General features: G+C 48.1%; 1 protein-coding gene across 1 annotated transcript in view; it reads left to right on the forward strand.

The window, feature by feature from the left end:
- The first annotated feature begins 8,277 nt into the window (after positions 1-8,277).
- The window catches only part of LOC141918062 (netrin receptor DCC), a 629,575-nt gene continuing 613,592 nt past the window's right edge, over positions 8,278-24,260 (forward strand). Inside the window, exon 1 of the mRNA XM_074812087.1 lies at positions 8,278-9,187. Coding sequence (XP_074668188.1) covers positions 9,097-9,187 — 91 coding nt within the window. The 5' untranslated portion in view covers positions 8,278-9,096. The remainder of the gene's footprint in view (positions 9,188-24,260) is intronic.

The raw sequence follows: 24,260 nt of genomic DNA on the forward strand, positions 1-24,260 counted from the left end.
ATGTCAAAAAGTGATGCACTGAAACTGTGTTTTTTCACTCTATTGATGGTAATGAAGAACCTGAGATGATTAGATCAGGTGGAGACATCTGCATTGTACATGCCCAAAATTTAAGGCCAAAGAACACTTCCAAGACTTTGCCAGTACGTGGGGAATCCAGCTCTCGCTGTCAGTGCTGTTGCTTCTCTCCCAGGGCAGTTTAGGACAATGGGTTAGTGATGCCAAAGTTCCTCCAGCGCCTTCTCTGGGGAGCAGCAGCATTTGCTGAGGATGAAGATACAGGGATCAGGGTTTGCTCTGAACTCTAAAAAACTCAGAACTTGGAATCCGTGGAGGGGATGCACAGGTTCCTGAAGGGAAACCAGTGCTTGCTGTGGTGACTAGGGCTAGCTAGGGCTACAGGAGTCTGTCTGGGGGAGAGGACTGGTAGGAGGAGACACTGTGGCTCAGAAGACTTTGCTCCCCGGAGAGCAGCGTATGGAAAGGGCATTTGGAGCCCAGAAAACACACTGAACTGGTTCCTGAAAGCTGTCATAAAATGAGTGTACTTTCCAAAATCATTAAAAATGAAGCAAATTCACTCTTCAACCTAACTCTTACAGGCAACTTCCCCGTGTACGCATGAGGATTTCTCAAAGGGCGTGCTCTGATTTCGGTAAACCGTGGGGGCACGACACAGTGTGTTGGGCACGGGGACGCTTCGAGATAACCTTCAGGGAAATGCAGAGAGAGAAGCTGTGCTTTTTGCAGAGGGAGGCATGAATTGCTGATTTTTTTTGTAGCATGTGCTGGCACAAAGTACTCTGGACTTTGCCCTCCCTCTCTTTAGGGAAAACAAATCTTTCCAGGAGACTTCAAAACTGCTTTAGGAGGAGAAACATCTTGGCAATCCATCAGAGAACATAATGCACCAGGGGCACCTGAACATCTGATGGTAAGTCACTGAGAATTTCACAGCTACATTTTACTCTGAAAGAAGGTCACTTTCATAAATTTGTAAGGCTGAGCTGACTCCCACATGGTTTGATGTCCAGAAAAGTCCACAGTTCATCCAGCTGGGACAGGACCACCACCCACTTGTGTAGAAACAGAAAAGTCGGTAATTTTTTCACTTGTGGTCTTCTAGAGAAATGCCAGTTGTACCTTCCTGTAATTTCCAAAAAGGAAACTTTTCCTATAAAAATGCCTATCTGGAATTAAAACGAGGATCAGTGAAAAGGGAGAAGAGCTGACCTTGGGAAGAGCAGCATGTGAGTGAACTTTGCCGAGACATCTCTCACTGCTTGTGCTCGATAACTTTGAGAGGATCTGAGCTGCTGAAGTCCGGGATCATCAAAGGAGGAATGACTGGCATCTTTAAAAGCTTGGATGCTGCAGCAGACAAACCATTTAATCCTATTTGTTACAGCAGATTGACCGTCCTTTGTTCAAGTTATAAAGTTGTTGTGGGAGGAGAGGGGAAGAACTCGTTTATTTTGAGGAAATAAGGGAGATAACAGGAAGGTCCGAGGTACAGCTGCATCCCTATAACCTGAGAAGTGAACTCCAGGAGAGGTATGGCTGGTATCCGCACACTGTGGCATCCTCCCTGTCGTTCCTGGCAGCGCAGTGCTTGCAAAACCGGTGTGATAGGACAAGAGGGAATGGCCTCAAGTTGCACCAGGGAAGGTTTAGACTAGATGTCAGGAAGTATTTCTTTACAGGACGGGTTATTAGGCAGTGGAGTGGATTGCCCAGGGAGGTGGTGGAGTCCCCATCCCTGGAGGTGTTTAAGAGTAGGGTCGACACAGCGCTGAGAGATATGGTGTAGATGGGAACTGGCAGTGCTAGGTTAATGGTTGGACTGGAGGATCTTCAAGGTCCTTTCCAACCTAGTTGATTCTGTGATTCTGTGATAGATCAACAATTAATTACCCCTTGCTCGGTGAGGCTGCCTGGGAAGTCGGAGCGTGGGCTGAGGGTGCATGTGATCTGTGAAGGGCTCTCCGGACCAGCGTGGAGGTATGATCCAGGCAAGCGGTCACCTTCTCACAGCGGTGAGAACCAGGGATGGAACCTGACTGACTGTGCTCAACCATGGGGAATTTAAAAGCACGGAGGATGTGTGCTTGTGGGAGGGCCGTGGGTGGATGGCCACCTTTACGTGCGGCGGTGGGACAGTTTTATTGCTCAGGATGGAGTTATTTCAGCTTAAGCGCTGTGTGGACACGTCTTTAGAAGCTGCTCGGTGCACAGGAGAATGTGAACCACTGCAGGGGCTCTGCAGAAGAGAAACGAGGACAAACATTTAGATTTATTAGCTTGACTCACAAGTGGCAAAACAGGAACGGTGATTAAACTCTAATCACGGGAAAAGAAGAACTTACAGCGTTAGGGGTAGAGTTCTGAAGGCAGCAAATCTAATACTCTACTGTAGAGGAGGGTGAAGCCACAGACACACCGCTTCCTTCAAAAAACATGCCGAGGCAACTGAAGCAGTTGCTTGTCTTGCCAAAGTAAAAAGCGTTCTCTCTTTTGCATGAAAACTAAAGACACTCACTTTATCTCATCTGTCTAATAAGCTCATTAATTGTAAGCCATTTAACTAATTTAAGGTTCTTTGTAAGAGGGACTGAATTCTGCTCTGAGGTATGCTGCTCTACTTCTGGAGTAACATCAACGTGGTTGTTATTGTGGCTACTTAACGCTTGTTGTTAAGAAAACTGCGAGCTAAAGAACAAAGAAATATATTAACAACAAAATAAAAACTCTCTAAGATGCATTAGGTGGCACTTCATAGTGGAAAGATGCAACAGACGTGGCCAGGAACGGGGTCCTGGCTTGGTGGGAGCCCGCATCAGGACGAGCAGCATGTTGAGGGTTGGTGGGAAGAAGAACAGGTAGGAAAGGAGAAAACTTCACTGCAGCTTAGTTTGACTCGCACCAATTTTCTAATTATGTTTAAAAGGCACTTAAGTAAGTGTGATGAAATTATGTGTTCTGATCTAGTGCATAGTTGGATGAATTCATAAAGGTGTATAAAATATTCCTTGTAACAAATGAAAGGGGAGTGGTAATTCTGGAGAACAAAATTGCATGAGAAGGAGGTAATTGCACATAATCTTACAGTGGATAATAGTACCTTAAACATGGTTATTGGGATGTAAAAGTCGGTAAAAGAAATGTTCATGTTTTTGAACAGGTCTCTTGAGGTAGAAGGAACCAGATCCTAAGGAAAGTGGTAACGTCTTACAGTGTAAACTCTGTAGTCTTCTGCTTTGAATAGTCCGTTGAGCACTGCACATCACGGGGGTTAGAGAAGGAAAAACTTGTTCATAGTGCGCGAGACGTCCAAAGGAAATCCTACGCGATGGAGAGCGTCACTGCGGAGCTGAACTCCCGTGGCCCTGGGGCAGACTCCAGATCAGAGTATGGGCTGTAGCCAGTGGCTGGTGGGGATGAGATTTTAATTTCATGGCCAGGAACAGAAATCTCCTCCAGCTTAGCGAGTGCTTTTAACCTCTCATCTTCAGGGTCACGCTTGCTCTTGTAAGTTCTCAGCCCGTGAATCGCCAGGTTTTTTCTGGCACAGTAGAAAGGATGGGTTTGGGCTGAGGAAGGAGCAGGTTTTACTGGAGAAAACGTATGTGCGAAAAAACCTGTTGGCAATAAGCCTGAAAGTAAACCCAGGGCTGATTTTTAATCTCCACTGCAGGGTCTACTGCAGTTTTTAGGATCTGGATCTGACTGAAGGACCTTTCCCAGGGCTTGTCTGTGGGGCTGGAGGTGACACAGCAAGACTTTCCCATAACCTGGTGGAAGAGGGCAGCTGAGCAACTCAGGCAGTTGTCGCTCATTTTGCCACAGCAGGATGCAGTGACTGACTGGGCAGTTTTTAGTCCTAAACCCCAGATTTGGCCTTACAGCTCTCTGTATCCTCTTACTTCCCGAAAGACCAGCAATGCTCACTTCCACTGCTGTGGAGCCTGTTTGTTTTAAGGCACACACCAGCCTTTTATCCCTCAGGATCTGCATTCAGATTGAAAGCGAAGAAATGAGTTTAGTGGTGAAAACCTGCTCACCCATTTGTGAAACTCATAAACCCCCAGTGCACAGCGCAGTACAATTGGCCGTCTGTTCCTGAAGAAGCTCAAGGCAAAAATAAGAGACATCACATGTCAGAAGAAAGCACAGCGCTTGCCTATTTTCTGCTCAGTTCCCATCAGTTCTGGTTGTCCTCCACGAACATTCCCTCAGAAGTTGGAAAAAGTACACAATTGCTACATAACTCTGCCAGACAGTTTGAGAGAGAACGGCTGTTTCTAATACTCTCGCTTTACTCATTGTTTACTTTCATACGCAATTCAGCAAGACATTGTGTTTTCACTACTAGAATACATGCAAAAGTTAAATAGAAAACCAAGACACTTGAAAACTGCAATGCCAAAACTCTCAGTGACGCCTTGAAACACAGATCTGCAATGGCATGGTTGTACCAACAGTCCTGTTTCCTCTTTAGCCTTAACCAGTCCTGGCAAAACTGGCTGCTTGTGGCTTGGATGGGCACACGCTTCGCTGGGTAAAAAACTGGCTGGATGGCCGGGCCCAAAGAGTTCTGGTGAATGGAGTTAAATCCAGTTGGTGGCCGGTCACGAGTGGTGTCCCCCAGGGCTCGGTTTTGGGGCCACTCCTGTTTAACATCTTTATTGATGATCTAGACGAGGGGATCGAGTGCACCCTCAGTCAGTTTGCAGATGACACCCAGTTGGGTGGGAGTGTTGATCTGCTCGAGGGTAGGGAGGCTCTGCAGAGAGACCTGGCCAGGCTGGAGCGATGGGCTGAGGCCAACTGGGGGAGTTTCACTAAGGCCAAATGCCGGGTGCTGCACTTGGGCCACAACAACCCCCAGCAGCGCTACAGGCTTGGGGAGGAGTGGCTGGAGAGCTGACAGTCAGAGAGGGACCTGGGGGGGGTGATTGATAATGAGCCAGCAGTGTGCCCAGGTGGCCAAGAAGGCCAATGGCATCCTGGCTTGTATCAGCACTAGCATGGCCAGCAGGGACAGGGAAGGGATCTTACCCCTGTGCTCAGCACTGGTGAGGCCGCCCCTCGATGAGTGGGTTCAGTTTTGGGCCCCTCACTCCAAAAAGGCCATTGAATGACTCGAGCGTGTCCAGAGAAGGGCAACGGAGCTGGTGCAGGGTCTGGAGCACAGGTGTGATGGGGAGCGGCTGAGGGAACTGGGGGGGTTTAGTGTGGAGAAGAGGAGGCTGAGGGGAGACCTCATGGCCCTCTGCAACTCCCTGAAAGGAGGGTGCAGAGAGGGGGGATGAGTCTCTTGAGCCAAGGAACCAGCGCCAGGACAAGAGGGAATGGCCTGAAGCTGCGCCAGGGCAGGGTCAGACTGGCTCTTAGGAAGGATTTCTTTGCAGAAGGGGCTGTTGGGCGTTGGAATGGGCTGCCCAGGGCAGGGGGGGAGTCCCCATCCCTGGAGGGGTTGAAGAGTCGGGTTGACCCAGGGCTGAGGGATCTGGTGGAGTTGGGAACGATCAGTGTGAGGTTCATGGTTGGACTGGAGGAGCTTCAAGGGCTTTTCCAACCAAGATGATTCTGTGATTCTGTGAAATTTTAGATGTCTTTTTTACAAATTAGCAAACTTGCCTGCTGTGCCCTGACCGTATTTTGCTCTTCAGGTTTCACGTAGCACACAAAGCCATGTGCTGGGTGATAGATTCCCCTCCAGCTTGTGGTATTCTTGGTCACAAAGACTTGCACCCGCAGATGGTCCCTGTGCTTTGAAGTCAATTGTGCTGTTTCTTTGGGAAGGATCCGCTCCCCAAAGGGCTGGTAGAATCTCAGAGAGAAACTCCCATCTCAGTGCAGCTACAAGTTGTAAGATTATCACCATATGTTGCTCTGTGTGTTCAAATAGAACGGGTCTTGGCCACATACTGGCAGAAGTCTTGGTTCTGTTTAAAGCAGAAGCCTGCGTTTGCTCAGCTTGTTATTTCCTTGGAGCCAAATCCGTATTTAGATTTAAGGCTTTTTTGTATTTGTAAAAATAGGCTTTGCAGGATGGAAAGTGTTTCTGCTACACGAGCAGACACTCGAGGAAAGGCTGATTTCGGAAGGGCAGTTTTTAGAAACAGGTTGGGAAGAGCCACTTGGAGCTCACGCTGAGAACAGCACTGCAGAATTATGGAATTGCATGTCGGAGCGTGCCGGGAAAGGGGAAGGGAGAGAACCCACCATCCCCAACTACAAATCCCTCCTACTCGTAGTCCTTTCCCTTTCAATAAGGGCTGCTCTCTTTGAACTTTCATGATAATGGCCCAGATGCTACTTGCCGTGCAATTATCTCACCTTGCAGAATACTCACGGAGAATAGAAGACGGAGGAAGGTTGTTCAGAGAAAAGCCCTTTGTGCGTGTGCAGGAGTCCAGACCATGGAGGTTTCTGACCACCAGTGAGAAAGTGGTTGTTGCGAGAGCTGCGTTGAACACTCAGGCTGTAATTTTGGGGCGCTTGCAGAAGTAGTGAGGGTGCTACTGAAAATGGAGATTAAGCAGGTCACGGAAAAAGCGAGGAAAAAGAAAAGACCAAAATAGGAGCAAAATCAGAGAACAGCAGAGGCAAGTTGCAGGCAAACAGCGACAAGTGGCAGAAATAGAGTCTTTGCAGAAGGGGATGTTTCGTAAATCAGGAGCAGAGGGTTTGGCAACAGGAGAGCCCTTGGGAGCAGGGAACGGTGAGGGTGGTGGAGCCAGGTCCAATGTGAGGAACAGGGTGGCAGGGTGCCTTCCTCAGGGCCCTTACCCCAACGTCTGGCCTGGGTAATTTCTAGAGAGAATCTCCCCACTTGCAGAAGGCATTTCCAGGAGACTTGTGCCTGCCCAGGGGAACGTAACTCCAGCAATTAGTTGTTTGAGCTCCTCGGCTTTCATTTCCTACCCAACGTGTGTTTTTTCCAGCAGCCAAAAAGTTACTGAAATAACGTGTAGCATGGTCTGCTTGCAGGGAAAATGGGTGGAGAGCGACCAAACAAGCTGCACAAAGTTGAGGTTCCTCAGCTGCTGGTGATGCTTTTACTGCTGTGGAGCCCACAGCTGGACCTAAGGCATGACATGCTCTAATTAAGCCCAAGCAATGATTGCAGGCAGAGCATATTGGTTTAATGGTTATTTTAAATGATTCTTCCTTAAAGTCATGCTGAAAAATCAGAATTCCTGAAGGAAAACATCCAAGCTGTAGAGTTCTGCCTGGGATTTGAATTCTCTATTCCCCTGAGGTGCACTTTGTGTAAATATCAGAGCTGTTGGCTCTCACTCATCCCGAATACACGCTCAGAAGACACAGCCAGTGCCCCCACTGTAGCCCTGTGCTCTTTCCCTGCAGGAGAAGGCTGCAGAGCCACGGCCCTGAATGATCTTTCCCTACAGAGAGACCTGGCCAGGCTGGAGCGGTGGGCTGAGGCCAACTGGAGGAGTTTCACTAAGGCCAAATGCCGGGTGCTGCCCTTGGGCCACAACAACCCCCAGCAGCGCTACAGGCTTGGGGAGGAGTGGCTGGAGAGCTGCCAGTCAGAGAGGGACCTGGGGGGGATTGGTAATGAGCCAGCAGTGTGCCCAGGTGGCCAAGAAGGCCAATGGCATCCTGGCTTGTATCAGCACTAGCATGGCCAGCAGGGACAGGGAAGGGATCTTACCCCTGGACTTGGCACTGGTGAGGCCGCCCCTCGATGAGTGGGTTCAGTTTTGGGCCCCTCACTCCAAAAAGGCCATTGAATGACTCGAGCGTGTCCAGAGAAGGGCAACGGAGCTGGTGCAGGGTCTGGAGCACAGGTGTGATGGGGAGCGGCTGAGGGAACTGGGGGGGTTTAGTGTGGAGAAGAGGAGGCTGAGGGGAGACCTCATGGCCCTCTGCAACTCCCTGAAAGGAGGGTGCAGAGAGGGGGGATGAGTCTCTTGAGCCAAGGAACCAGCGCCAGGCCAAGAGGGAATGGCCTCAAGCTGCGCCAGGGCAGGGTCAGACTGGCTCTTAGGAAGGATTTCTTTGCAGAAGGGGTTGTTGGGCGTTGGAATGGGCTGCCCAGGGCAGGGGGGGAGTCCCCATCCCTGGAGGGGTTGAAGAGTCGGGTTGACCCAGGGCTGAGGGATCTGGTGGAGTTGGGAACGGTCAGGGTGAGGTTCATGGTGAGGCTGGAGGAGCTTCAAGGTCTTTTCCAACCCAGCTGATTCTGGGATTTTGTGTGATTCTGTGATTTCAGAGCACCTGGCTCAGAGAAGGGCCACGGGCGGGGGGTGAGGGCAGGGGTGAAGGGGTGAGGGCAGAGGTGAGGGGTGAGGGGGTGCGGGCAGGGCCGCGGCCGTTCCCCGAGCGGCCCCCAGAGGGCGCCCTCGCTCCCCGGCGGGGCGCTGAGGCGGCGGCTGCTGCCGAGCGCGGCCCGGCCCGTCCTCTCCTCCTCCTCCCTCCTCCTCCTCCTCCCGCCCGGCCCGGCCTCTCCTCCTCCTCCGCCGCCTCCTCCTCCGGCCCCCGCCCCCATGGCCCGGGCTGGCCAGGCTGCGGGCGGCAGCGGCGGGAACGCGTGAGGCGCCTCAGCCCCTTCCGCCGGCGGCTGCTCGCGGCGCTGCCCCGCGCCCGCCGGCCGCGCGCTCCCCGCCTTGCAGCTCTTCTCCCCCCCCCCCCCCCCCCCATTTTTTTTACCCATTTTTTATTTTATTATTTTCATTTTTTCTACTTCGCGTTGGACATGGAGCCGCCGCGACTCTTTTGATGCCCGCCGGCCGGCTTTTTGGCTTTTTTTTTTTTTTTCTTTTTTTTTGGGGGGGCAGGATTTCCCTCTGTATGGTTTTCCAGCGGTGGGAGGACCCTTCCCCATCCTTCCCCGTCTCCTTGAGTTAGTTCCCCGCACGGAGCCTCCTGGACTGAATGCAACTTTTTTTCCTCCCTCCGCACCCCTTCCCCTTTTGCTGATCCTTGTCAGCAGGGACCGAAAAAAACCCCAAACCCAACCAAACCCCCCAAAAGCCCCGGCGAGGAGGAGGCAGAAGGAGCTGAGCGTGCATGTGTGGCTGCTGCTGGTGCTCAGGACCCGACTCTGTAGGTGTGTGTTGAAATATGGAGAATAGTCTTGGATGTCTTTGGGTACCAAAACTGGCTTTTCTCCTCTTCGGGTTTACGCTGGCGAACCTCCATCCTCGAGTCTCTGGTAAGTCAGTTCTGCTTTATTTCCTTTTTCTCTCCGGGGTGAGGGGGATTTTTTTTTTTTTTTTTCCCTCCGCATCCCAAAGCAACGTGCCCGTTTCTCTTGTGCTGATGGACTTTTCTCACCTTCCGCAAGCATGATATGGTGTTTTTTTTATTTTTTTCCGAGCGTTTTGTTGTTGCTGTTGCTGTTTTGCATCACTTGCTACAGATGGGAAGGGGGGAACCGCGTTTAGAAGCGCCTTGCGCAGCCTTGGGGAGAAAGGGGAGCACTGGAAAGAAGGAAATCTATGGAAAATAAAGGAGAAATGTGGCAGGAGGTGGCATAATAGGTGGTAGGGTTAGTTCCCAGTTCTGCACCTGATCCCGCTTGCGGTTGGATAAATTCGCCTGTAGCTTTTTGGGTTTGTGTGTTGAAACCAAGGGAAGGGGCTGCTTTTACTGGGGAAAGGAATAAAAAGCAGCAGAGGAGTTAGCGAGGCAGAAAAGGCGCTTCTCTGCAAAGCATCTTCCAACTCTATGAGGCTGCGAGTCTTCGGGGCTGCACCTCTCTCGCCGCACTTGGCAGGCACATTTTCTAATTAAAAATGGCAAAGCCGGTGGTGTGTGTGGAAGCGGGGTCGGGGAGGAAGGGAGAGGACTGACACGGCGATGCTCTGGGGCTACTTGTGCGGGAGGTAGAGAAGGGTTCGGCACTACGCAATCTCTTCTTCGAAAAGAAAGGGAAGAGAGGTGGGAGTGCGAGCCAAGAAGTGTTAGGAACTAAGAAAGTGCAGCTTTGATTTGCAGGAGGCTCAGGGTGTGAGTGCGTGGTGGAGGGAGATGCGTGCGAGGAAATATTATTCCCCAGCGCTCATCTAATTGTCTCCAAAAGAAAACGAGGCACACTTTGGTAGGAGAAACCTTGGGAAGGGGGAGTCTGGAAAATACACACACACAAAAAAAAAAAAGCATCCGAGCAGACTGCTTTTCGCTGCAGCGACGGAGGAACAATGGGAACCAACTCCCCACACCGCGCACACCACCGCTAAAGCAGGTTTTTGTGATGGGGAGAGCGCTGCACCACGAAGCGTTGGGCGAGAAGGTCCTCGGTGTCTTCTGGCAAAGCTCAGGGTGTCAGCTGTATGCAGATTGCCCGTGGAGGTGGTGCTTCCTCTACACAAACCGCTGTATCTTTTGATTGTCCTGATTTTGGGCAGTTAGTGCGTAAACTGGAAGATGCTCCTCTGTCAAACCAGGAGGTTTTATTTTTTGTACGCGTGTCCCCAGCATCGTCCTCTGCAATGACTTGCGTGGGAGGAGGGGGGGGACCAGGGCAGTGGGAGCAGGATAACAAATTGGTGCCTCTTTTGCCTTTCCAGCTTAAAAGCTGGGAGACGTGGCAGTGATCCTCCTTCCTGAAAGATGATTGACTTGCAGGTTGCTTTGCTGCCAAAGGAGGGGATGGAGCGAGAGCCTCTGTGTGCCTGAGGAGGGAAGGAAACCGTGTGCTGTGTCAGGGGCCAAACGTGCCGCAAACCCGTCGCTCCCACAGCGTCCGTATTGTTTTGTGGTTTGTGGAGGAAACAGGCTGTTTTCCAACTGCACGTATCGGCTGTGTGTTTCACACCCCATCTCCGAGACACGGGTGGGTTGGTTTTTTTTTTTTGCCCCGATTTTGAAGGTGGCATCTTTGCGGCGCAGCCAATTCCTTGCGCTGCGCTTCACAAAGCTGCAAACGGGCAAAGTTTTCCCAGCGTCGCAGCCCCGGGGGCTGTCGTGAGTTTGTGCTTTCCTGAGCGTCTTTATCGCCATCCCAAGTCAGTCGACTAACCCAAATCAAGCAGATCTTACCCCTTTTTGGGCAAGGCAGCGGCCTCCACACCACCGGCGAGCTGGTGTGCCGTGGGCAGGAGGTGCAGGCAGGAGGTGCGGGCAGCGCTCTGTGCTTGGCACCGTCCCCGCACAGCAGGGCATGAGCAGGCAGCGAGTCCTGCTAACAAAGGGCTCCCAGAGATGCTGCACAATGGGGTGGGCTCCTCTCTTGCCCCCCTGCCCAAAGCCCGGAGCTGCTGTGGGTGTGCAGGGTGGGGGGGGGATTGTTCAAAACTTTGGTCCCAAAGGGCAGCGGCGCATCCATGTGCGGGCAGGGACGCGCCGTTTCTGCGCCCGAGTCAAGTCCCGCGCCCGTCCTTTGCCGTTGGGCACGAGGGGCGAAATGGTTTGGGGGATGAGACAGAAAGTAAAGCGCAACATTGGACTTTTCCTGGTTAAATATATGTGGGTGGAAGAAGAGATGATGGGCAACGTTTGCCATTTTGGAAAGAGGCCGTGGAAAACGTGTTCCTGATAAAGGGGGATGTAAATTATGTAGCGCTTGATCATGCTGGTGCTGTATGGTTTGTTCTGTGTAGGTATTAAAGTAACCACTAAATACTTACCTTTCTTTCTTGTCTGTAGAATTTAACTCCATCTCAAAGATTTTTTTTTTTTTTTTTTTGTGTGTGAATGGCTTCTGCGTTTGGTGTCTTTGCCTCCCGCTAGATCCTGGCGAGAAATTTAGCGTTAGTGCAGCATGTCAGAGCCCGGCGATGTCTGGGTACTATGGCAATCACTCCTGTGAGTGGTGCAGTATAAATCACCAGTGACCTGTCACAGCATCCATTTCACATGCGCTGCGGTTGCCCTCTGTGTTACGAGGCGTGTGAGCCACCCCGGGGTACCACAGGACTGGGGTAACCTCCGCGCGTTCGCCAGAGTGTTTTTAAAAATGGAAATGAGCTTAGTTGAGGACGAGCAATTTATATTTGAGTTAAGTCTTCTTTCTAGAGTTTGTTGAATGTTTTTGTATTCAGCTCTTCTTGTTTTATGCCTTTTTGTCCCCACTCCCCGCTTCTCCATGTCCATAAGGATCCAGAACCAATGCTGACTTCAAATACGCAGGCAGGAATGTTTGTTTTCAATCAGATTATACCACGTTTTATGCCTTTTTGTCCTCACTCCCCCCTTCTCCACGTCCATATGGATCCAGGACCAATGCTGACTTCAGACACACAGGCAGGAACGTTTGTTTTCAATCAGATTATGCCAAGTGCAATCATGTCCAGATTTCACACTTGGTTCATTTATCCTTGACTGCTACTCCGTTGTCCTTCCCAATACAAAACTTAGCCTGAAAGATCTGTTCCAGGGCCCAAGACGTGGAAGCGCCATCGAGATATTTCTCTGTTTGGCTGAACCCATCTTTGCTTGCCTGTTTTATGCTGGGACGGTAGGATTTTCGGGCAGGGCTGTCAGGGCTTTGCTCTGCAGATTCACAGCGGGATCGTGGTCCGCAGCGAGGGCTTCCAGGATCCAAATGATTAATAAATACATCCGTGCTTCTCAAATTTAGGGAAGAAAACCGGGGACTGCAGTCCAGGTGAGTTCTTCCCATCATCAGACTGAGCTTAAGTTCAGAGCTAGTGCCCTGACCTTGCTGTTTGCATCTCCCTGGAGCAGCCTGGCTGGAGATGGAGGTGCAAGTGCTGCCTTCTCCCAACCCACCCGGCCTTTCACTCCACTGCCAGGGAAGCGGAGAGCCTTGTTTTGCATCCCTGTCCTGCCTCACATTTTAACTGGCAAAAGGCTGATGCTGTACGTGGGCTGGTATTTCCCAGTAGCCTGTTGTTTAACACCATCCTGCAATAATCTGGGTTTTGCCTGAGCTCGGTCCCTGAAGCGTGTGTTGTATGTGACGCCTGGCTTGGCCCCTTCTAGCGGGAGACTGCTGTCAATCCGGTGACATGACAGCTAAAATAACTCTTTCAGAGTCATTCATCAGATGTACAGCACATGGATGTTCCACCAGCTGTCCTTTAGAGGGCCAGTACTGATTTTTTAAGCTTTAGTTTTACGAGATAAAATAACGCCGCAAAACCGAGTGTTTCCCATGTGCCCGCTTGTGCGGCGGATCCAGCTGCAGAGGATAAAACTCTGCGGTGTGTTTGCACCTCCATTCTTGGTGAAAAACTTGTAAAGACTTCAGCGAATGTGCTAATGTGAGTAAGCTGTGAAAGAAGTTTGCCTTTTCCTGATAGTTTAACATCTGGCCAGGCTAAAGCTCGCCGGTTCCCCGCTGTGCTGGCGTAGGAGAAGGTTTATCTGTGCCGCCGCCGTGCAGGTGTAGGGACAGTCAGACTCGAAGGCCAACAGGTAGGTTCTCCCTTCAGGTTTGCTGCTGCAAATCCCTTGATGGATGCAGTTTACAGAAGTTCTCCCTTGGTGTAGGGAACGAAGCGCTTGTGAAAGAAGCTGCGGCTCAAAGCGGGGATCGTGTTTTCTCATGCCTAATTTTCCCTTCTGCTGAAATGCAGATCTGTAACAGGGTGAGTCAGTGCAGTCAGTCTCTTTGTTGTAATACAAATAGATGGAAATTTCTTAAAATGTTGGCCTTGCCTGAATTAAAAGTATACTAACAAATTCCACCGAGGCTTTCATGATTAATTAACTAAAGGCAAAAAAATTCACTTGCTCTGTTAAAATTATCCCTTGGGTGAAACAGTGACCTACATTTTTTTTATTTCCATTGGAATCCAAACTAAAGAGACTGGCCCTGTCCTCGTTTTCCTTGCCCCCCCCCCTCCCCTTACTGCAGCCACAGTGCTCGGGGCTGGATGGAGCTGCTCCTGCCCAGCATCAGCTCGGGACACAGCACCCAAATCTGCAGGGTGCAGAGGGGTCCCCACTCCTCCAGAAGGCACCCACTGCCACATCCTCTTTGCTATTCCCTGAGTCTCTGACCGCCTTTACTTTTAATTTGCCCAAGTGAATTCCTTTCTCCACGCTGGCCTGAAAAATCATCTGCCAATAAATAGGTGCCACAACGTACCGCATCCATGAGCTCAGGCGCTTTGCAGGGTTCACTCCTGGTGTTTGCACCATTTTTTATCCATCTCCCTTGCTGAATGTTTCTAACGCTCACTTACAAGAATTTCTTCTCCAATATTTGTTGCGGGGGTGGCTTAAATTGTTACCGGTTCTGGTCCTTGAGAGATAAATCTCCTTCATGTGTCCATTACCTGTCTCCTCCTCCCCATCCCCTTCTATAAACTTCACGGTCTGTTTGACCACTTCTGCTGTTGAAAAGCAACAGCGGTTTCCTCTGCAAGATAACGGATGCTTGATGCTTAGGAATTTTTTTTTTTAATACGGGTGGAGAGCCTCGGGTATTTGAGATTTGTTCCTTTGGGTCTTCTGCACAGCCCTCTGTAAGGAAAACTCTCCAACTATGGAAAGCAACAACTGAAAGTGAAGTGTATCTCCTGATTTCTGACAGTAAATTCTCTGGTAAAATAGAGTATTTTATTCCTGAAAGATAACGCATCAGATAATTGTAAACCTAGCAGAATTGTTTCTTTCTGCCAACGTTTCTCAATTTCAGCTTTGATGTGAAGGGCTACATCTAAATTGGGCTAATGACAGAACATCTCGCTCGAGAGTTTGGAGACGTCTGCACTATAAAGGAAACGGAATTCTCAGAGAGGCACAATAAACGCGCAGTTAAATGTCTCAATTTCTGTCTCGGTTGATGGCAGTCATTTGTCGATGCTAATGCCAGTATGTGCTGTAATTTTATAAATGCTCTGAAGTATTCAAAATACGTTGAAAACTACTCTAAATTGCTGCCCGAAGTTTCAGCAAAATATTAGTTGTCAAACAGAGAAGCTGAAGGAATAGTATCTTGGAAGTTGCATTACTGGCTGAGAACTGGGTATCTTCTCACCCTGCGAAGCAGAGTTTAAAACAAGGAGTCTACTGATGTTTTGATGATTTACTTTATTTTTATGGTGCTTTATGAATAATCAGATTCGCTGGAGTGATCACATGCACCCAGCCCATGGTCACACTTCCCTGGGCTGGAGGACTCACAAGCTGCCTCCTCTCTCCCAGCCTGGAAGCAGAAGGTGAACAACCAGCAGCTTTGTAATTTCCAAAGCTTTGATACCAATTTCCATCCGTTTTGGGAAGCAGCATCCTGGCCAGCTGAGAAGTTTGACTCATTGGAAGAAATACTTATTGTCTTTCTCTTCTGGGGTCTTACAGTGAGAACAAAGGGTGACAAAAATAAATAAAGATACTGGAAAGCTCCTGTTCTGTGCACAGAGTTTCCTGGACAGTGAAATAACCCCATCCACCAATGCAGGTGTTTATGAAAACATTTGTTTTAGGTGGAGAGGTTAGGGTGGTTGGATGCTTTCTGTGCCACTGTGTTACGAAACCCAGAATTTATCCAAATCGTGGAGGTGGTGCTTGCACGACGTGGACGTAGCGTGGGACGAGGATGTACTGTGGGAGGTGAGGCTGTGCTCGTTGGGGGGTGGATGGAGAGCTTTATAAATTGCAGGGTTACGACTCTTTTGAGAGGCTCTGTAGATTAGCTGAGCTAAGGTCAGCTCTTCAATCACCAGAAGAGCTCAGCAATGAATGACAGTCTCCTAGTTCATATTTTTATCATTTATATATAATAACAGTTTCGCAGCCTGGTGGCCGCGTTCTCTATACCCTGTCAGTCAATGGGAGCTTCAGATGTTGTGCTGACAGGGACTGTGTTTGTCCTGCACAGGTGAGAAGCGACATTTCTATATTTCCAATTTGCCTTTGCTTATTGCTTTCTTCTTTTTTTTTTTTTTTTTTTTTCTGCCCTCAATATCACAGCTCTGTTCTTGCCTCCTATTTCTGAAGTTTTTCTTTACTCGCACTGCATACCTTCCGCCGTCTCCACAGCTGCCCGATGCTCTATCAAATCTCAGTGCAGCGCTGCCAGAACAGGCTGTTTTGGTAAAAGGAGCAGCAAAGTGACTCTTGGATATGGGTAGTTTCTCCAGTGAAAGATTAAGAGAGATTATAGTGTTATAAACGGGACTAAAGCAAACTATTATTTTGCAGTTCACTGCTTGCTTTTGGGTGCACGGAGAGAGATTGTCGTAAAAAATAGTGACGCAAATTTTGTGTCCTCTGCCTGGCTGGTCACAGGTGTGAGTCTAAGGAGAAGTTCTCACTGGAGTCCTGTCCACCATACACTTCTGCCAGGTCCTGCACTTGGGCCACAACAACCCCCTGCATGGCTACAGGCTCGGGGAGGTGTGGCTGGAGCTGTCTGGAAGAGAAGGATCTGGGGGTTCTCATTGACAAGCAGCTGAACACGAGCCAGCAGTGTGCCCAGGTGGCCAAGAAAGCCAACGGCATCCTGGCTTGGATTAGAAATAGTGTGACCAGCAGAAGCAGGGAGGTGATAGTCCCCCTGTGCTCTGCACTGGTGAGGCCACACCTGGAGTGTTGTGTCCAGTTTTGGGCACCTCAATATGAGAGAGATCTCAAGGGGCTGGAGTGAGTGCAGAGGAGGGCAACGAGGCTGGGGAAGGGCCTGGAGAATAAATCCTGTGAGGAGCGATTGAAGGAGCTGGGACTGCTCAGTGTGAGGAGGAGAAGGCTGAGGGGAGACCTCATCACTCTCTACAGCTCCCTGAAAGGACATTGTAGAGAGGTTGGTGCTGGTCTCTTCTCACAGGTGATTAGTGACAGAACAAGAGGGAACGGCTTTAAACTGCAACAGGGGAGGTTCAGACTGGACAGTAGGAAAAAATGTTTCCCAGAAAGAGTGGTCAGAGAGTGGAATAGGCTGCCCAGGGAGGGGGTGGAGTCCCCACCCCTGGATGTGTTTAAGGGTCGTTTGGATGAGCTGTTGGGGGATGTGGTGTAGGGGAGAACTTTGTAGAGTCGGGCTGAGGGTTGGACTTGATGATCCCAAGGGTCTTTTCCAACCTGAAGGATTCTGTGATTCTGTGATGGGAACAGATAATGTTTCCACTCAAACAGGAATCCTTTGCTCATTTAGTCTGTTCTGTGTGTGGACAATCCACAGAACTTCACCTATTTACCTTGCGCTGTGATGGGCTGCAGGACATTCTCCCTTGGCGTAGCTAATTGCATTCACTGGGTTGCTTTTTTTGATTTTTTTTTTTTTTCCGCCCGCTTTGTTTCTCTTTTTAATTTGCTTGACTTCAGTTGCATGCCACTGGTTCTTGCAGTGCCATTCCCCACTAAACTAACACTGGATTCTCCCCAAGAAGGTATGAAATACAGTGAAGGTCGTGAGCTGGAGGCGGTTGCTGTTGGCGTAGCTGAACACTGACCTCATATATATATTATTTTAGAGCCTTATTCCATGTTCCTTGTCCCATTTTCTTGGAGTGTATTTTGAGGAGGAAGAAAAAAATGCCCAGTAGCCAAATCTGGTGCAACAAATCTGAGAAATCTCCGTTCAGAAAGTGCCTGAAGGCTGGTGGCTGTCTGAACAGTGTGACCTGTAGCTAAACCAGTGGGCATTTCTGTCTGGCTGTCGAGCTCTGAGAGCAGTAATTAGACAAAACATGACGGCTCTGGACAAGGTCAATTGATACAATTGCGTGAAGTGTTTCTTTCTAACAAAGTGTTGCAATTAAAAGCTGAAGGTTGCTTCCCTAGGAGTGGAGTTGACTTATCAGCAAGGAGGGGGCTGTCCTGGGGCTGGCAGCAGGTACTGAGCACAGTTGGGTGTTTCATCCTTAGCCCACAGCTTCCCGAAAGGGCTTGTTCAGTGCAGAGTTTACTCAAGAACCTCCTTCCTCCTGAGTGTCTTGCCAACACTCTTCTCCTCACTAGCCAAAGTGAAAAAAAGCCTTTTAAAAGCATTCTTTTGAGTGTCTATCCACAATATTCATTCTGTTTTTCCTCTTAGAAGCATCAGGGGAAGAAGACAGACATCTAAAAAGTCTCCGAGGGGCCTTCATCCGTATACCCTTCCATTTTTTTTTTTTTTTTTCTTCTTTGCCTTCTGATGCTCAGAAAAAGAAGAAAAAAAAATCCCTTAAAACTTTCCTTCTGTTCTTCCCTGGTGCTGAAGACACACAACAGACCACAGTCGTGGTGAGACCCAAATGCACCACCCTGTTGACTGCTGGTGAAGCAATGCCTTTTCTTGCATGGATCGAGGTTTTGATTGTCGTTGCCTTGGGGGGGGGGGGGGGGGGGGGATTAGGTTATCCTAATTTCCTACATGTTATTTATAAATTTGGCAAAAAGGCCCACAATCCCCCATTCTGCTTTGAAAGGCAGCTTCCTACATGGTTTTCTGCTCAGAAGATTGAAAAGGTTTAGATGAATTATTGAAGAGGAGTCTGTCATACATATGAAAGTAGTTAATGGTCTTAGATTTAGACTTTGCTGTTAAAAAGGACATTGGGATTTTTGTGTATTTATTTACAGGGGCTCAGGACCTTTTTATTTTCCCTGGACACTGTGTCCTCCTGTGTGAGAAACAGCGTGAAGCGAGTTTTGACCCAGCGCTGAGGGATGTGGTGGAGTTGAGAACTGTCAGTGTGAGGTTCATGGTTGGACTGGAGGAGCTTCAAGGGCTTTTCCAACTGAGATGATTCTGTGATTCTGTGAAAAAATTAACTTGAATCTGACAGCTCTTGTTTTAACCATTCATGATTAGGAGGATGCAAAACAGAGACGGTTTCATACCGTTGGATCGTGTCAGAATGGCCTTTTCCAGAGATTTAGAAATGTAGAAATTTTCTGTGCCAACGGAGGCTGATAGCTCCCATGGTCCAAGTGTTGATAGGACATTTAGCAAACCAGCAGTAGAAGGACGCTTAGAAAAAGGTATTTATGCACAAGGTTTTAAAGTGCTGTAGGATAGAGGGTGTTGTACGTGCAGCGCTTTTTGCAAAAATCATGCGGTTTAATGTTTTTAGATTTCTGGCGGTAATTGGTTTTGACATTAAAAGTAAGGGCATACTCAGTTTGTGGAAATTAAACCAACTGTGTGCTTTGGAATAGCAGGTGTGTGTTCTAAGAAATATATTCTGTTCTGGCAGAGTCTGTTACCCGTGGCAGTTTGCTCTGATCTCCCTCTCACGCAAACGTTATTCTTTGTTTTCATTAATCTGAAATAAAGGTCATCTGGATGAAAGATTCCAGAGAAAACTGGGTAAACAGCTGTATTTCCATACTGCCCACACAATTCTCTAAGCCCACAGTAATGGAGAATAAATCAGATTTTTTTTTTTTAATCCATCACATTTTAATGATTTAAACAATTATAAAAAGAGAGAGAAAGGTTGTTTCAACGCATTAGGCCACATTCGTAACCTGAATAAATCTTCACTGACTTCCGTGGAGACACCTTCACATCAACAACATCCTCCTAACACAATTTGTTGTTGATCATTTGCATTCCTTCTATGCTCACGCAGATGCTGATTCTCTGCAACCAAATAGCTTTGCTATAGCAGGTGTATTGATATTAAAAGGGTTGTTAACATCTCTCCAGAGGGGGATATTCTGTTACCAGAAACTCTGTCAAGCTTTTCCATCTGTGTAGGGATTTTGTCAGAAGCTGGTGTTACGTTATTAAAAGTATTAGTTATCTCTTGATTTGTGTCTAATTGAATTACATCATTAATAGAACTCAATTACAATCAATGGAAAATGATATCACCGCAAGGACGGTGGCCACTCGAGGGTGTGAGTAATGCTTTGTGCTCAACCAACCAGTCACAAATGGGGCAGCACCATGACTCTTCAGGAGCAAATTTTCCAATCCTGACCAAGGGGAGGTTTCCTACTTAACTGGGGACACTGGTTTGGAGCCACCCAAATCCCTTGGCACCGTCGCTTCGTTGCAAATTGGTTTTTGTGAATCGACTATGAAATGGTTTTAATCTCAAACATGCGATAAAATAATGCTTCGGCTTTTTTTTTTTTTTTTTGTCTTTTTTTTCCCCCCCACCGATGCTTCTTACATAACCTTAATCTGTTTTTATCACAAATTCTTGAAGTAGTGTGGAGTGAGGCCACCGATAAAGAATCACAGGGGCCATCCTTGTGCGTGCCAAGTCCGGGCTGTCGGCGTTGTGTTGTCACTCATGTTACTCCTCCTTTTCATATCAGAACTCACAGAACATCCCAGGAATGACAAGTGTGTTTGTCCATAACTACAAAACTAGCTAGCTTTCCAAAAAACACCAAATCTATGAGACTTGGGAGAATAAATCCACAGAGAAGTCGGAGCAGAATCCAAAGTGGCAGAATGAGAGAGGTGGATTTCCAGGTTTTTTTGCAGAATTGGAGATACTGGCCGTAGAAATGAAACATTGCTCCTCAAGGAAGCAAGAAGGAAGCTGTAGACTCTTGCTCGGTTGTTTAATTTGCTGCCCACTGGAGATGGACCCCAAGTCCTGCTCGTGGCTGCGGCAGAAGTGCAAAAGAAAGATACTACAGCGACGAAACAGAACAAACAAGATTATCCATCACCCATGAGACACGCAGAGCTATACTGTCAGGAGTATGTTATAGCAGAACCCTGGGCTATAATATACCATTAATTTTTTTTAAAGTAATACTCTTGACAGGTTTTAATGGGAAATTCCACTTACAAATCAATGGTGTGATTCAGTCCTGTATTTATTAACACATTCCTCAGATTGCAGATGAGTGAAACTACCTGAGTACAATTCAAATGGCCCTTAAATGTGGAGCGTGGTAGTGTTTGAGTGTCCGATAATTTATATTGCCAGACTCTGTCTCATTAAATGAGATCTGTCTCCGTGCATTAATATGCCAAATACCTGATAGCAATAACTATTTCATTAGTTCTGATTGTTCCTGACATCTCCTACGTCGTCAGGAGTTTTTCTGCATCATCCTTTGCTGGGCTCCAGGCTTTGCCACCAAATACTCTGTTCCTGTATGGTAGGTAAATGGGTTGTGTCAGAAAGAAGTAAACCTTTATACAAGGTCAGTCTGGGTCACTGCATGACTAAAAACCATCCAAAAATGCAGCCAGACACTCCTAGAGCTGGGCTTAACTTTCCCTGTTTTCTCGGACATGAATGCTGATGCTCAGGTTTCCATCCCAAGTCCTTTTCCAGGGCTGAGCTGTAGAGCTAAAGGTCCCGTGATCCTCCCCATGAGTAAACCTGATGCTAAGACAGGTCCCCTTTGAGCTACAGGTGTTTTGGTTTTTTTTTTTCTCTCTAATTTTCTATTAGGTTTTCAATCATACCCCTTCTAAAATCTCATTTTCCCAAACTGCTCCGTGATGCTGCCACAGCCTTTTAAGCGTCCCGTTGCCGCTTCACCACAACGTTAAATGAGGATGGGGAGGTGCTTATCCCAGTTAAAGCTAAACAACTGCAAACACCTATGAGGGATGGTAAAATGCTTTGAGATTCCTATAGTAAAAGGGTACGACACAACTGTAATGTATGGCTGCCATAAAATGCTGATCATCCTAACGCTAGTAAGCTCCAAATGAGACTAGAGTTAGCCTGACAATAAATTAGATTTTAAAAGGTAATTCAGTGAATGTATGATGAAAATTTGGCCTCTTAGTATACGATCTGTCAGCAACTTATCTGAATTTGTTTCTCATTTTTTTGTAGAACATTTCTTGATGGCATATACATTACTCTGTAATATAAAAAAGTGAGCAGCTAACAGTTTCCAAAATCCACCCCTAGGAATAGCCTATTTGGCTCCTGGGAGGAAGCTGGTCTTTTAAAATGATAATCAATAAACATTTCCCCAAAAATCTTGGGCAGATACCTCCCAAAACCATGACTGAAAAAACCCATTGTCCTTCTTTGTGGTCATTAATCTTAAAATGGTAAGCGTTGGTGAGTGCTGAAGGCCTTCCCTCACCCCTCTGTTACTACATTAAATACATTCCTGGTGTTCACAGCCTGAAGAAGCCGAAGAGGGGATGAAAAATACCCCTCTGTGTTCCTTGGTAACCTCGCACAAAATAAAAATGGCAATTCAACAGGCAAAGAACAAAACTGGGGGCAAGTACCAACTGTTGCTTCAGGGTTTGTCCTTCAGGAATAACCATAATGTTTTAAGCCTGGGACTTAATTGTCAACTGTCGGGACTAGAAGGGCTACAGCTAATGAACACAACCCGTCCTCTGCTTCTACCTTCTTGGAAATCCTGCTTTGTACTTTCTTTTTGGTCCTGTGGTAGTTCTGTTCATCCTGACAGTCGATTTAAGCGGAGGAGAGGGGAGTAGGACCACACGGCACACGACAGTGTGCTGCAAAGCCTGGTGAAGGCTGGACTTAGGATCCAGCCCAGCAGCTCTAAATGCTGGAACAGCTTTTTTTGTGTCTTGTAGCTTTGGGCTTCAGTTTGGTGCATATCCTTAAATACATAACAAATCCACATCCGATATGTAGGGGAAAAAACTCCTTAAATGATCCCAAAAGAGGCAGGTTGGAGGAACAGTGGAGGAAGGGGCCGTTGCAGTCCTGTTAGTATCAGCCCTTGCTGCTGTCTTCTGCTCATACACCCAGATTTGGGGTCAAAAGGGAATTTTCTCCTCATGGCCAGATTACCAGGGACTGTTTTTCCCCCCTTTCCTGTACAGTGGGGTCTGCTGGGCTTCCTAGCATCTTGTGCAACATTCAGGGACATCGGTATCCCCACGTCTCCTCTGGTAGTTACAGTTTCTGGTCTTTATGAGGTCTTAAGAAGGGTGCCTGTGAGTATTTTGGGGGTTCGTGGCATGTGGTGAAGCTCTGTGGACCTTTCTGCAGTAGGTGTCCGTTGTGTAGCTCTTCTCTGACGTAGGCTTGACGACCCTGGTTGTCCCTTTCCATCCAAAGCCCCACGTGGGATCATTTCTTCTACATGTTTGGTCAAACTGGAGCCCTGCCTGCTCCAATTTACCCGATGGGAAATTCTCTCTTCTAACTTCACGTTCCTGGAAGCTTGTTTAAGGCATATGTTAATCTCGGGAGAAAAATAATCACCTGCTGGTGGTGAATCATCTGACCTGCCTTGATGTCTATCTCGGGGTAATGCTAACCTTCACAAGGTACCTACTTTATTCCTCCATAATTCATTTCTATGACTGTATAGTAGTAAGAAAACCTTAACATCGGTATTAAAAAAGACACTGACTTTTCCAGCCCTGTGCAGATGATTTCTAATGTGGGCTTGGTATTGAATTAACAAAGTGACCTTTGTGGCATTAACCTAGAGGATGGAGCACCGGCAAAGGAGAAAACGGAGCCGCTGTAATTAGGGGCACTGCAGACAGCAAGGCTCTTTTATCAAAACTTGCCTTGGAGCATCCGATGCCTCGAGCAAGAATCTGTAAGTGGAAGCAGAGGCAAGGAGATGCTTATTATCAGAGAGTTAGGGCAGATCCTCTTGAAACTTTGTTGTCTACTAGATCATGGCTAAAACAAAGGAGCTGCAAGTCGACAAACTCTCCTGTAGGTTAGAAAAGAGCAAAAGGTAATTTCCTCTGTCGGTGTTTTCAAACCATTTCTGCAATACTGCTGCGAGCGACCCATTTGCTTCGAGGACACCCTCCTCGTTTGAGGTGGGGAATTGGGGGATGGCCAAGGGGTAGAGCAAAGCCAGAGGAGATACTCAGGGTCTTTGGCAGCTCCCAACCCTGGGAGGTGGCCTCACCCTGCAAAGAGAACGTTGCAGGCTGTTTCTCACGCTCCTAGCATGCAGCACGCTGGTATTTGGTGTGTCAGGCAACCAGTCGCTTCATGACCTGATGGAATAAATGGATGTTTGGATGACTCTGCGCTATCTATGCAGTAGGCTAAGGAGGTGTTTTTATTTTTTTTTTAAAATCACCTCCTTAGCCTACTGCATAGATAGGTGCAGAATTGTTGGCCTGTCATGGTTTGAGCCCAGAGGGCAGCTGAGCACCACGCAGCCGTCCAGTCCTCCCTTCCCCGCAGCGCTGAAAAGGAAAAAAATGAATCCAAAGGCTCAGGAGTGGAGATAAGGAGGGGAGCCGGGGGGGTGTCACTCACCCATTATGGTCATGGGCAAAGGGCAGGCTCATTAGGGGCAGAAAAAGAATATCACTGCTTCAAAACATTAAAGATAACGACACTTCACAGAGAGAATGGGACAGTGAGAAATGTTACAGCATCTTAAAACCACCTCCCCCCACCCCTCCCTTCTTCCCAGGCTCAGTTTTGTTCCCAATATCTCTACCTCCTCCCCCAGCAGCACAGGGGATGGGGGGTGCAGTCAGTGCT

Source organism: Strix aluco, chromosome Z (assembly GCF_031877795.1).
Source record: "Strix aluco isolate bStrAlu1 chromosome Z, bStrAlu1.hap1, whole genome shotgun sequence".
Lineage (NCBI taxonomy): Eukaryota > Metazoa > Chordata > Aves > Strigiformes > Strigidae > Strix > Strix aluco.